General features: G+C 38.1%; 1 protein-coding gene across 1 annotated transcript in view; it reads right to left on the reverse strand.

Annotated features, from left to right (window-relative positions):
* Positions 1–15,009, reverse strand: part of LOC150098895 (proclotting enzyme-like) — a 125,448-nt gene that overhangs the window by 26,127 nt on the left and 84,312 nt on the right. The window contains exon 6 of the mRNA XM_090405460.1: positions 12,040–12,317. Coding sequence (XP_090261586.1) covers positions 12,040–12,317 — 278 coding nt within the window. The remainder of the gene's footprint in view (positions 1–12,039; positions 12,318–15,009) is intronic.

Genomic DNA, 15,009 nt, shown 5'->3' on the forward strand with positions numbered 1-15,009 from the left:
TTCTATACTATTTATGAATTAGTGATCACTGTAGATGCTCAGTCATAGGTCGTATGCAATGCATAGTGTATATTCTCAAATTGTCTACTCAACTCGCCCCTCCCCCAAAATTAAATCATGAGTGCACCACTGTGTACCATCATAGAATAGTGAACAGGCAACTTTTACTTCAAAGGGGATATCTGGAATAAAGGAGATGAACTGGTAGTTGAAGACCTCAGCCTGCCCAAAGATAATTGGGATCAGTGATACATGGTTGATGGAAGATGATACACTGACAGGAATAAAAATAGCAGGGTATAGCATTTTTCAGCAGGAAGAGCCTAATGTGGTGATAGAGTACTTCATATAATAAGTATTGAGTTGTGTCCTCTCGGAGTGGAAGAAATGAAGGGTAATGGCACTAATGGTTTGTGAGCATATGATGTGAGGTGGAGGTAAGCAGGACAAGATTATTTAGTGGGTATTGCTATAAGCCAAGAAGCATGGAGAGTGAAAAGAGGAGATGTTTAGGCAGTTGAGCTTGGTGAGTGAAAAAAAGAATTATCATTATGGGATATTTTAATTATACCAGTATAAATCGAGAAGAGGAAATGCAAATAGTACTCAGCAAATGGAATTTCTAAAATTCTTGAGGTACAAATATCGTAAGCAACATGTAGTAGAAGAAACACAAAATTCAAGAGTTTTAGATTTGGTCATAGCAGCAGAAGATCTGATTATAACTGAGATGGCATCTTTGACCCATTTGGAGAGAGAGAGAGAGAGAGAATGACCATGTGATTTTGACTTGGAAGATGAATAGACATGCTGAAGTATCAAAGAGAAAGGGATATATGTGGAATTATAAGGCAGATGATTATAATAATCTTAGAAACCAACTTAGGCCAGTTCCATGAATGGAGGAATTGGAAGGGCGAGATTTCTTCAGTGCTTGGGTGAAAAAATATTTATTAGCAGCATTAGCAAGTTGTATAGCGTGATTTTTGAGAAATTAATGAGGGATCATTTACTGCATTGGGCAGATAAGGGTAATATCATCTGTGAGAGAGTCAGCATGGATTTGTGCTCTTGTTTTAGTAATCTAATTGGCTTTTATGATAAAGTAACAAGCGTGATTGATGAGGGAAAAGGATATACTGCCGTTTTTGTTTTTTTTTTTTATTTTACAGTGGCATTTGACAGGCTGCTACATGATAAGCTGATATTTAAGTTACAGCACATTGGTTTAGATGTCAGGTTAGTGAATTGAATTGGCTGCCTGACAGGTATCAGAAAGTTGTGTATGAGGGAGTGGTATCAAGGAAGCAGAAGGTTACAAGTGGGATAACCCACAGGGCTTAATACTGGGACCTGTATTGTTTAACCTTTATATAAATAACATTGTAAATGGACTGCTGGGGGATATTCAGTTGTTTGCAGATGACTTGAAGCTGGGAAGGGCTATTAGTAATAGTGCAGATGTGGTAGCCCTTCAAGAGGATTTGAATAAACTGGAGAAATGGGTGAATGAATGTGTGTGTGTGTGTGTGTGTGTGTGTGTGTGTGTGTGTGTGTGTGTGTGTGTGTGTGTGTGTGTGTGTGTGTGTGTGTCCGTTTAATTCAGCCAAACAGAAAATCTTGAAGTTTGAGATATATTGATGGGAAGCTGCATACCCTGTTGGAGGCTAAAGATTTTTGGAGTGATGACTGAGAAACTTGAAATTCAGGGAACATATTGCAAAGGTGGTGAAAGTAACCCAGAGGATTTCTGAAATACTGAGAAGGATGCTGACCAGCAGAGATAAAAGAGTTGTCATTTCATTATATAAAGCCCTGATCAGACCACACCTCGACTAATGTGCTCAAATTTGATCCCCAGGATTTGAAGGGGATAAATTAACCTTGGAAAGGGTGCAGATGCAGATAATAATAATTATTATTATTATCCCATGGAGTCAAAGACTCATCTGGGAGGTCCTTTTATCATACACAGCTCATCAACCGTGCCTTGAACACATTCAAACTCCTTGCAGACACCACACTCTCAGGCAAGGCATTCCAATCATTTACAACTCTGCATGAAAAAAACCTGCCTCTCACTCCCCTACTTACACCATCTTTATACAGTTTCCAAGGATGACCTCTGGTTCTCCCCCGATCTCCCACTATTTTCTGTAGAACTTCTCCAGCATTGATCCTATAACAACGCCTCACCAACTTGTAGGTCTCTATCATATCTCCCCTCTTCCTCCTCTCCACCAGACTCTGCAAATTACATCTTCTCAATCTTTCCTCATACTCGACACTCCAGAGGTCAGAAACTACCTTAGTCAATCGCCTTTGGACCCTTTCCAACATCTCTTCATCCTTCTGAAAACCAGGTGACCAAATCTGGGCACAATAATCCATGTGTGGCCTAATCAAAGCCTTATACAACGGAATAAGAATCTCCCTACTTCTATACATCAGTGTTCTCCACATCATTCCCAGAAGCCTTTGTGTTGTCTTCACAATTTTGGCAATGTGTCCCCTAAATTTCAGATCCTTATGCACTATCACCCCCAGATCTCTTATTTCTTCCACCTCGAATAATATATCCTCACCAAGCATAACTTAGGAAGAAGCATCCCATCTTTGTTTTCCAAATTTTAAAACCTTACATTTTGCAACATTGAACTCACATCCCCATTTCCATGCCCAATCACTCAATTTATTCAAGTCTTCTTGCAAGGTTACAACATCTTCACTACTCTTTATGGTTCAACCCAACTTTGCATCATCTGCAAACTGAATATCTCCATCCAAATCTTCACCTAGATCGTTAATATACAAGTTAAACAGTAATGGCCCCAAAACAGACCCCTGAGGCATTCCACTAGTGACTTTCCTTTTCCTGGATATCGCTCCCCCATACACAACTTGTTGATACCTATCAGATAGCCAATCTCCAATCCAATTCACTAATCTAATATCCAACCCCATCTGCTCTAGTTTGGCTATCAATTTATCATGAGGTACTCTATCAAAAGCCTTTGCAAAATCTAAGTATATTACTGTTTATCCTTCTCCTCTGTCCAAGGAAGCAGTCACTTTATTGTAATAAGTAAGTAGATTACTAAAACATGACCTCCCTTTAGCAAATCCATGCTGTCCACCAAAGATTACCATTGTTGTCAACCCAACTCTGGATCATAGTTCTCACAAGCTTCTCCAACAACTTAACCATAACACCTTACACACACACACAGATAGGCCTATAGTTTGATGCTCGAGTTCAATCACCTCCTTTATGAAGTGGCACAATCTTGCCCTCCTTCTATTCCTTAGGGACTTGACCGAGTGCAAGACTCGTATTAAAAAAATATGTCGAGAGGTGTCAACTCCTTGGTACATTCCTTCAGAATATGTGGTGATATATTATCAAGTCCCACAGCTTTATTAGCATCTAGTTTACTCAACTCTCCATACACCTCTTGCTCACTTACAGTCAGTCTCCCCCCCCCCAACATCTACTGCTCTCATTCTCTCCATGAAGTCACATTCACATGTGACTAAAAAATTAATAGACCAAAAGACCTTTATGAATTGCGCATTAAGTATCTCCACCACACATTCTGCAACAGCTGTCTTTATACCATTTTCTCCTATCGGTGTCATCCTTCCATAATCAGTCTTTCTTTTGCTGGCTACATATCGAAAGAACTCCTTAGGATTCTTTTTGACTTCATTAGCTAACTGCTGTTCATACCTCTCTTTAGCTACCCTCACCAACCAAGTCACTCTCCTTGCCTGGTCTTTGTAGATCTCATGGAATTGGTTACTTCCGTTTCTGTTATGCTGCCTCCATAATGCCCTTTTTCTCTGTATCGCATGCTTAATCTCTTTATTCATCCATCTCACACCTACCTTATTTAACCTTCTCACCCTTGGAATACACTTAGACATTGCATCTACTAGATAGTTTTTGAAAATCCCCCAAGCTGCATTGATTTCTTTTCCAGCTAACTCCTCATTCCATGCTACACCCACAAGCTGTCTGCTGTGCTCTTCATAATCCCCCCCCCCCTTGTAGTTCCACATATACCCCTTTCTCACAGAGGTCCTCACACTGCTGGCAACCACCCAGGTAATCACCTCATGGTCACTCTCACCAATTGGTGGATGATTTGACACCTCATTTATAATTACACCCTCTGATGAGATGACCAAATCCAAGACCCTCAATTCTCGCATGCCCTCTGTTACATACTGTCTGAGGTAGTTATCCCTCAAAAACTCAATTTCTTTACTTCCAGTTGCTATCTCACATTTCACTCTATATTGCCATAATTAAAATCGCCCATAATGATCACCCTTTTCTTATTTGCTTGACTAATTTGATTATACATTTCATTATCACCACCATCCACATTACCTGGTCTATAACAACATCCAACCAAGTATTTGATTCCATTCACCTCTATCTCACACCATACTGCCTCAAAACCATTGGCACTATTTCCCTCTTGCATCTCTACTTACTATGGACATAACTCTTTCTCTATCATCAATAGCACTCCCCCCTCCCTTTTTTACCCCTTCTATCCTCACAAAACACATCATACCCTTCCATCTCTATTCCTGTCAGCATGTCTCACTGATTCCGACAGTCTTTGGATGAACAGATGCAATTAATACAACCATTTCATCTGCCTTGTTTCTTATACGTCTAGCATTTGTATACAAACACAACAGCTCATTTCTGGATCTACAGCTAGTTCCACTGTTACCTCTCACTCGATGTGATCTCTCCATGCTCAACTGGGGCCATTTCCCTTTCTTTTTAACACCCTTTTCAATTCCAACTGTTTCCTCTTGATCCCAGGTCATCCCATTTCTTTCCTGTCTACACATGCTCTCACTTCCTCTCGGAGCATCCGCCTTTCTCACACTGTGTACTCCTGTCCACCCTGAGCCTCCCCGTTTCCCTGCTCCTCTTGCACACCCATTCTCTCATTTTCTATACTCATACCACTCACTTCCTCATTCATAACCACCTCTTCAGTCTCTCCCATCTTACTCTCCTGCTCTTCCACATCACTTCCTGCTTGATCTGATTCATTCCCTCTCACTCTCTACCTTCCAGCAGCAGTCTCTCCAAGTGACCCACACCATAACCACTCAAATGCATTCCATTGCTCCCATACAGTTCACTTCTTCCTTCTAACTCATTCTACACATTAACAAACTGTACCCCCATCTCTTCACACATTTCAGCCAGCATATCATTCATAATCCTTGCTCTCTGCCTCATCTCAGCACAGTCATACCTAGGCAACATGCTGACTACCCTTCCTGTCACACTATTCTCTTTTATCCTTTTAAGCAGCCTCCTGATATCCATTCTGACTTCCTCTTTGTCCTCTGTCATTCGTGCCGATTAAAATCATCAACTCCTTTGCTTGCTCCCCTCCTCATATCCAATGCCTCAATCATGCCACTCATTTTACTGCCTGGAAAACATACCTTATGCATCCTATCATCCAGCACACCTTTAATAATGCAGTCACCATATAACGCCACTCGCTCATCTTTTGTTAACTCTTTCGTGCCATCATGATCAGTTTTAATAGTTTTTACCCGAATTTTCTTAATTTCATTCTGCATCCATTTCATCTCTTTCATTCATTCGTTCTAAGTTTCTAACTCTCGACACCCTCTTCTCACTTTCACTCTCATCTATCCTTCTGTGCTTCCATACTTTTGGTCCAACGTGCGTCCAACTTTCGCTATCATTCATTCTTTCGATTTTTTCCACTTTCGATTCCTGCATCACGCCATTTCCAGTTTCATTTGTTCTCTCAATTTCATTTCCTTCCGCCATTGTCGCCTCACTTTCGTCCTTTTTAACATCCATTACGGTTTTTAAATCACTCTTTTTCTTTTTTATTGAGTTTTTTTTTTTAACATTCTTTCGCCTTTCTTTCACACCATCCTTCTCTTTTGAACATTCACTCATTTTCCCCATGACATTCTCGCTACTAACACTTTCTACCATCAATTTCATATTTGCATTCATCAATTCCTCGTTCAGGTCACACTGCGCACACACCCTCCTTCCATCCACCCTAAACATCCACAAATCATTTATGTAATCGAAAGAATACATATAACACACCTCGCACTTAACGAAACGACTGAAGTCTAAATTAAATTCATGGAATGACAAAGCCACCACCATGTTATTTCCTTTGCCAGTTACAACTCTAAGGTCTAATAATAACAAATTCATAATTAAGTTTAGGCAAATGAAAATTCCTACCACACTAATAGTACTGGTAGCGCACAACTTTTAAAACAGCTCTTACTCAAACAAATACTGATATATACTTAATTATTCCAAGAATACTTATCTCAATCTGGAGCTCTTCCTACACACGTCCGCCACGCTTGACTCACCATAACAAAGATGATATCAGGACTTTACAATGTTAATTATGAGGATAGACTAAGGGAATGTGGACTGCAAAGTTTGGTTGATAGAAGGAGAGGTGATATGATTGAGCCATTTAAACTGTTGAGGGGTAGTTACAGAGTTAACACTAGGGAGTTCTTTCATTTGGTGGAACAGGGAGAAGGAGCAAGGGCCATCCCTGAAAGTTGCAAACTGTAGTCATGAGCAAGAGGGTAAGGAGTGGCTTCTTTGTGTGTGTGTGTGGAGGGCAGTTTCACCATATTATGCATTGCCTGATAGGGTGGTGAGAGCACAAATGGTGAATGAGTTCAAGGAATGGTATAACAGACTATTGTCCAGGATGGGCCTTCCACAATGAGTCTCTTCTCACTCCATGGAAAGACCCAAGTAATAATAATAAATGCTTTGACTACATTGGTATTTTTTTGCAGCCACTAAGAAGTGAGAAGACTCACAATGGGAGGCCAAACTCATATCATAAATCATATCACTCACTTGGAAAACATTCAGCATTATAGCATTTCCTACTTGCTCTAGTAATATATTCCAGTCATTCATTACCAAAAAAAAAAAAAAAAAAACTTTTCACTTCCTTACTCACATGACACTTATACAGTTTCTGGAGATATCTTCTTATGAACATATCTGATCACCTCATTTTTGTGTAAGAGGAGGTAGAATAAGTCCAGAGGGAAGTGTCTAAGATGGTGGCAGGTCTATGGAATGCTCCTTATGAAGATGTGATGAAGTTTTGTGGGTTACAGAAAGAGGTTCATTGGTGAAAAAGGGGAATGATTTTTTAGTACATGACTGGTGGGGAGAGAACTGAAGGTCATCCTTGGAAATTAAGTAAGATTTTGGTGAGGACTAGGTTTTGCTTGGAAAGTAGTGAATGAGTGTAATGGGTTACCAGAGTATTGTGGGTACCTTTTTTGGTGAGTGAGTTCAAAGTGAAGTGTGACACATTGTGTAAATATTACTTAGTGAATGATAAACGCACGTAAACACAAGAAAGATATTTAATTAACCAAATATTTCGGTCTGGAAATAGCAGACCATCTCCAGTGGTATTACAAGAACAGTTTTAAAAAAAAAGCTAGGTTTTGCTTGGAAAGTGGTGAATGAGTGTAATGGGTTACCAAGTATTGTGGGTACCTTTTTTGGTGAGTGAGTTCAAAGTGAAGTGTGACACATTGTGTAAATATTACTTAGTGAATGATAAACGCACGTAAACACAAGAAAGATATTTAATTAACCAAATATTTCGGTCTGGAAATAGCAGACCATCTCCAGTGGTATTACAAGAACAGTTTTAAAAATAAAGCTAGAATACTAACAATAGATCATTAAAAATAGAACAAAAACAAAAAATTTAAAATAGAACCATTTTATACTTAATACTTAGTGATATAAACATCACGCGGCGTGTTCTATTTTTAATGATTTTAATGATCTATTGTTAGTATTCTAGCTTGTATTTTTTAAAACTGTTCTTGTAATACCACTGAAGATGGTCTGCTATTTCCAGACCGAAATATTTGGTTAATTAAATATCTTTCTTGTGTTTACATGCATTTATCATTCAGTCTTATGTCACAAGTATCCTTAAAACAGCAATATTACTTAGTGCTTGGTGAAATGTTTAAAGTCTCCCTCTATGAGTCTGTGAACTCCATGGAGATGCCTGTGTTGTAGTAGTAGTAATAATAATAATCTGATTTTGCTTTTTGCCATGATGGTCACTTGCTTATACCTTGTACTGTTCATTAACTTGCCATTCATCTTTCTTCTTATATGACCTCTGCAAAGCATTTTCTTTTGAAGTTCCTGCTTAATGATACTACTCATCCATTTAACTCTTATCCGATTTATCCTCATGACCTCGAAAATACACTGATATTGCTTCCTTCATATATCCCTTAACCATCTCTCATGCGTATCCTTCCCTTGCAGACTCTTATGACATGCACTGCATGTCATAAGAATCGGTCTCCCATGTTATGAAGATGCAAATAAGCCCTTTCTAATATACTATATTAAATAGTATATTATACTTGACATGAAATTACTCTTGATGTCTCCTCAGTAGAAGCTAGATTCATGGAGGTGATGGTTGTAAAGATGCTTCACATGCAAATCTTTGTTTACTTACACTAGGATACTTCAACGGACTTGACAACAACAAAAAATCAGAAATAAAGGAGAAGAGTTTTTAGCATTAGTCAGCTAAACTTGGACAAAAATTATTGGCCTCAGTGAGACCTGGTTGTCAGAGAATGATAGAATATAATGGATATATTGTATTTTCAGAAAAGCTAGAAGAAATAGGGCAGGAGGAGAGGCATTATTGGTGATAGCTGAAGAGCTTCAACAGAAATAGAAGTTAAGGAAAATTGTAGATTGGAATGGAAATGGTTCATTTGAGGGTCTGGTGTGAGATAGAGGCCAACACAAAATATATTACCATGGAGTTGAAAGCCATCAGAATTAATCACGTGACTAAATTTATTTGCCAACTGTGCATAACTCAGTTGTTCCTCTCCATGCAAAAAAACTCTATTCTTTGTGCTTCTGAGATTTCCATTGTCATGTTGAAATTCCTGAGTTCCGGTTGCTGCTATAGAGCTGGGGGGGGGGTCCAGAAGAAATGTGGATGACATGCATCAGCAGATTAGAACAATGAGTGCAAGCTGAGCAGTTATCATGGAGGACTTCAATTATGGTGATATAGATTGGAAGGAGGAAGGGCACATGGAAAATAGAAATGGAATTTATACAGTTACTAAGGAATAATTACCTGAAACAGCACATGATTGAAGGGACCAGGAATTTGAGAGTGTTGGATCTGGTAATAGCATCAGTTATAGATAGATCTTCTGATCAGGGATGGCCATACAGTCTTGTCCAGGGAGGTTGCTCAACATGCAAGAACTGTCCAGGAGTCGAACTAACACCTGTCCATATCTATTCTTGTCCAGCAATTGCCGCTGCTCTTCAGAAAATTGACAATAACTCTATAGAAAAGTTCTACTCCATCCAAGTTCAACACAACATGTGAAAATTTCAATCGAGGGTGATTGTTGGTGATTATGACAAACTTAGGAAGTAACTTGGAGTGCCATGTATAAGAAACTACATGGAATGAATGTCATTAATGCATGGGAAATGGTCACCGATTGTTTTAACAAGGCAGTATCAGAGTGCATACCAAGGGTCAGGAGGATAAATCGAGTAGGGATTAAGTGGATGGCTAGCAATATAAAGCAGGAGCTGCAAAAAAAAAAAAAAAAGAAAGCATTGTGGAAGGATTATAAACAACAAGGTGACAGCATGCCCATGAGCAGTATAAAGCACAAACAAGGATGACTAGTATGGTAAGGAAGGCTAAATCAGATTTAGAGAGAAAATCAGTTAAGCAGGCCAAAGTAAATCCAAAAGAGTTTTTTTTTTCACTACGTAGCAAGTAAGAGAAAGAATGATTATGGAAAGATAACTTTACTCAGTCTGATGATAGGAAAGTGACAGAAGCAGAAATAGTTCAGTTACTAAGTGATCACTTTTGCAAGGGTATATCATCCAGATGGTAGGTGACAGACTGATGTGAGCATTGAGATAGATGTACTGGAAGTACTCAGTATATTGAAAAATATCAATCTAAATACAGCTGTTGGTCTGGATGATATTTCAGTTTGTGTGCTACAAGAATGTGCAAGTGGACTGGTAGTGCCTCTGACGAAGTTGTTTAATCTAAGTCTGAGCTCTGACAAGGTTCCAAGGGAATAGAAAGAAGGTGAGATAGTTCAATTACATAAAAGTGGCTCCAAGGCAGAAATAGCAAATTGCAGAACAATTAGTCTCTCGGGAGTTTGTGGTTAAAAGTAAAATTCATGAATGGGTGGATAGAAATATGATATTTTATAGGAGGACAGCATGGCTTTGTAGAAGATAAGTCCTGACTCAGTAATTTATTTGGAATTAGATAAAGGAAATGGCTATACCATGATACTACTAGATTTTGTAAAGGCATCTGACAGAATGCTGCATGGAAAACTATTGCATAAATTGGAGCAATTGGGAATGGATATGAGGCTGGCAGCATGGATGGGAGAGGGGGACTGACAGAGACAGACATCAGAGGGTGGAATCAACAACTGAGGGTGACTAGTGGAATGCCCCAGGGCTCTGTACTAGGACCACTACTCTTTAATTTGTATATTAATGATATAGCAGAAGATTTCCAGGGGAACATTCAGTTGTTTTGCTGATGATGCAAAACTAGAGAGAGGCAATAGTTCATAAAGGTGATGTAGATATCTTACAAGATGATTTAAATAAATTGACAATGTGGACAAAGGACAATGGTCATCAATATAATATCGTAAAATGTACGGTAATGCACTTTGGGGTGAAAAGAGGATGATGGTGGATAGAGATTTGAAATTCAGAGGACATGTTGCAAGAATTGGCAAAATAGCTGAGAGAATTATTTGGATGCGGAAGAACATTGACAAGTAAAGACAGGGAGGTTATTATCCCTCTTTATAAGGATATGATTTGACCACATATTGACTACTGTGCCCAGATTTGGTTACCTGCATTTCTTGAGGATTGGGAGGTGGTGGAGAAGATTCAGAGACAAGTGACAAGTCTGTGGACTATTCCCTATGAGGATAGATTGAGAGTATGTGGGTTGCAGAGTTTAGCTGACAGGCGGAGAAGAGGGGACATGATAGAAATTTATGTTACTAAAGAGATACTATAAGATTGACATAGAAGTAATTTTTCAGTATGTAGGGAGTTGGGAGAAAACAAGGGGTCACGCTTGGAAGTTGTTTAAGGGTTGGTTAGTAAGGGTGTGCAGATTAGGTTCTTTTCTTTGAGAGTGGTGAAGGAGAGTGGAATGGATTGCCAGAGGTGGTTGTGAGCACTCCAATAGTGAATAGGTTTAAGGAGATGTATGATAGGTATTGTGTTAATGGATAAAGTGGGTCTGCTATAATGAGTCTTTTGACTCCATTGAGTGCTCATATAAATAATAATAATAAATTAGTTTGTTAGTTTCATACTTGGTCCCTAGAGCAGAGAAAATGTACAGTATGTTTACAGCCTTTCATAGGTGAGATATACATAAAAAATGTATAAGCCATATCACACTATTGTGCGTTTATTAAAAAATAAATTTCTTAGCTAATATTAAATGATGTACCTTAATAACAAAGTTGTTTCCAGAGATTGCCATGATCTCCCTCATAGAATCTATATGCTGTATGAACATGATCATTACTTTTGTGTGAATCATATCAGACTGAAGCAATGTATATTTAAATCACATTTATATTAGTACAGTATCTAAGAGATATTTCTATTAATCTATCTACAGTGCATCTATTGAAACCAAAATATGTTCTTGTAATCAAGCTGAATTTTTCTTCTTTCTAAAAGTAAGTGCATTAAACATCAATAAAGTGATGAACCACACACACAAAATCACACATCACAGCTCTTTTTCTAAGAAACAAAATAGTAGATAAGTTTGGACATCACAGATCGATGGTATTTCAGATACTTGGATTGGGAATTAAAAAGTTAATTGTTCTACTTACTGAATGCAATCAGTCCCCAACCAGTTATGAAACCTTTCCTCTCTTCAAGCTCATCTCCCTGAAATGCACCATAAGGTAGACACAATGGCTGAATAAACTTATTGAAACTGAGCTCTCTTGTCAACACTATTATGGCAATATCATTTACAAGCGTTCGATATTCAAAATTTTGGTGCCTTATAATGCTTCTCACTGAAACATCAATGGGCTGAGCCCCATCATTATTTGAATTCACATTATGTTCACCAAGGCGTATGGTAAAAACACTGGTATTAAGCCTAGGAATAAAGTATTTAATGCCAGTTAATTAAACAAATATAACAAAAAAAATTAAATTAATTTATTTGAAAAGACAGAGTATTTCTCTTCATTTAAATTTAGATAAGTCATTATCTTTTTACATAAATGTATAGAAATTATCTTCAAAAAGAACACTCTTATTTACCAAAGAAGGAAAAAGTTTCAAAAACTTTATTATTATAATAAATGGATCTCCATGAAGTTGAAAGCCATCAGAATTAATCATGTGACTAAATTCATTTGCCAACTGTGCACAACTCAGTTGTTCCTCTCCATGCAAAAAAAAAAACTCCCTATTCTTTGTGCTTCTGAGATTTCCATTGTCATGTTGAAATTCCTGAGTTCTGGTATACTGGAAGACCATATAATTCTAAGATAAAAAGGCTTTATTAGTGTTAAATTTCTCTACAAGTTCAGTGTACCTTTTTGTACACTTCTTCAGCAGGTTTGTTATATGTTTAATGACAAGAATCCTTTACTGTACCACATTTAACTGGAATCAAATCAATAGTTGGAAAATGGTTTAACAATGGGCAGACAATGGCATAGCATACATATTTACTGGAACCATTGCATTTCAAAATATAATGTGTGCCATATCCAAGATGCAAGATGTCACTGCATGAGAATTTTGATAAATGATCAGACTTGGTGCAAGATATGGTTTTTATTATGCTGAGGCAGTGTGCATAGCATTTCTAAAGCTTCCTTGAATTTTCTGACAAAGCAGTTGCATTTTTTTCATAGAGAATGGAAATGCCATATATGGACCAAAGTGCACGTCTGCCAAAGTATAGAATGTTTTCATTAGTTGTATGATAGGATAATCTGGATTTGTTTTCTGAACATGTTCTAACCTGTGTGTGTTGCCAGGTGGTCGATGAGTGGGCCTAACATATGGATCTCTCTGGATCATCCTGTTTGTCCTTGCCACTATTGTGGCCTGGGGGGGGGGGGATTGGAGGATCCGGTTGGTTATCTTTTACCTATTCATCTTAACATGAATTATGTAAAACCAATTTCAGCACATTCACTATACGTTCTGAAATGGCATCTACACTTCCCGAAGAGCTCTGGAGCACCATAAACAGACTGTCTGCTATAAAAGCTTTATCAAATCTAAAAAATTGCTGTGTTATGGTGTTTATTTCATCATCTGGTAAGGTTCAACAAAACAACTAGTGTAATAAATAATTTACAAGCCTACCTGAATAGCCTAAACTCATGCATAAATTTTACTCTTGAAGAAGACATCACAATTCTACCACTTCTTGATATACTCCTGGAGATCTCCAAAAATAACCTCATTTATTCAGTATACAAAAAGTCTACTAACGCTGAAGGATTCCCCATGCTTCAACTAACCATCCTTCACAAAAGACAGGAATAATTAAAACACTATGGGACAGAGCATACAACATTCCCATCTTACACACAGAAGAGGAATTAAGAACTTAGATATTTCAGCCATACCCTATCACAAAATGAATGCAAATACAAGATGATCAACAAGATCTTTGTAGCCCTCCTCTATGCAAGATAAAGAAGAATAAAGTGCAATAACTCTTCCTTATATTCAATATGTAATAGACAAAATTTCTAAATTGAGGATATGATATATTATTTTTATTATTAAAATCTGACTCATTGTGGGAGGTGCACACAATGCTCATCCAACCGTGCCTTGAACTGAGCCAATGTGTCTTACATTCACAACACACTCAGGCAATGAATTCCATTCATCAACCACTCTCCATATGAAGAACCTACTCCTCACACCCTCCTTATACAGTTTCCAGCAATGGCCTCTTGTTTAACCCCCCCCCCTCACTCTATGAAAAATCTCTTCTATGTCAACCTGATAACAAACCTGGCAGCCAAATCTCTGCACAGTAATCCATATGAGGCCTGATCAAGGCCTTATACAATGATCCCAATTCATGATCCCTTCGCATTATAACCTCTCTATTTATGCATGTCAAGGTCCTCTGCATCATTGCCATTATCCAATGTGGCATCTTCAACTTGTGCAATGTGGCCCCTGCATTTCAGGTCCTTGTCCACTATTACTCCTAGATCTCTCATTTCCTCCACCTGCTTTAAAGTTTCCCCACCAAATGTAAACTTTGCATCCCATCTTTGCTTACAAATTTCAAAACCTTACACTTTGCAACATTACTTTGAACTGACAGTTCAAAGTAATGTTGAACATTAGATTTAACTGACAGTTCCACTTACCTGTCCATTCATGCAATCTATTCAAGTCCTCAAGCAAGGCCATAACATCCGCTTGACTCTGCACTGTTCTCCCCAAATTTGCATTGTGCAAAGAGCTGCATATCACTAGTTAAATCCATCCCAATATCATTAATATACAAATTGAACAGCAATGGTCCCAAAACTGATCCCTTCGTCACACCACTAGTGACCTTCCTCTTATGGGATACCCCCCCCTCCCACCCATATACAACTTACTGATACCTATCTGACAGCCAGTCACTGATCCAATTCAGAAGTCTGTTATCCAATCCCATCTGTTTCAATTTATTTAACAGTTTGTCATGAGGCAATATATCAAAAGATTTTGCAAAATACAAGTATGTCATTGTATATGTATCTCCTCTGTCCAAGGTATTTGTCAACTTGTTATAGTACATAAATAAGTTAGTA

The sequence above is a fragment of the Typopeltis vanoorti genome, chromosome 15 (assembly GCF_054136105.1).
Source record: "Typopeltis vanoorti isolate ZY-2024b chromosome 15, IOZ_Tvanoo_1.0, whole genome shotgun sequence".
In the NCBI taxonomy this organism is placed as follows: Eukaryota; Metazoa; Arthropoda; class Arachnida; order Uropygi; family Thelyphonidae; genus Typopeltis; species Typopeltis vanoorti.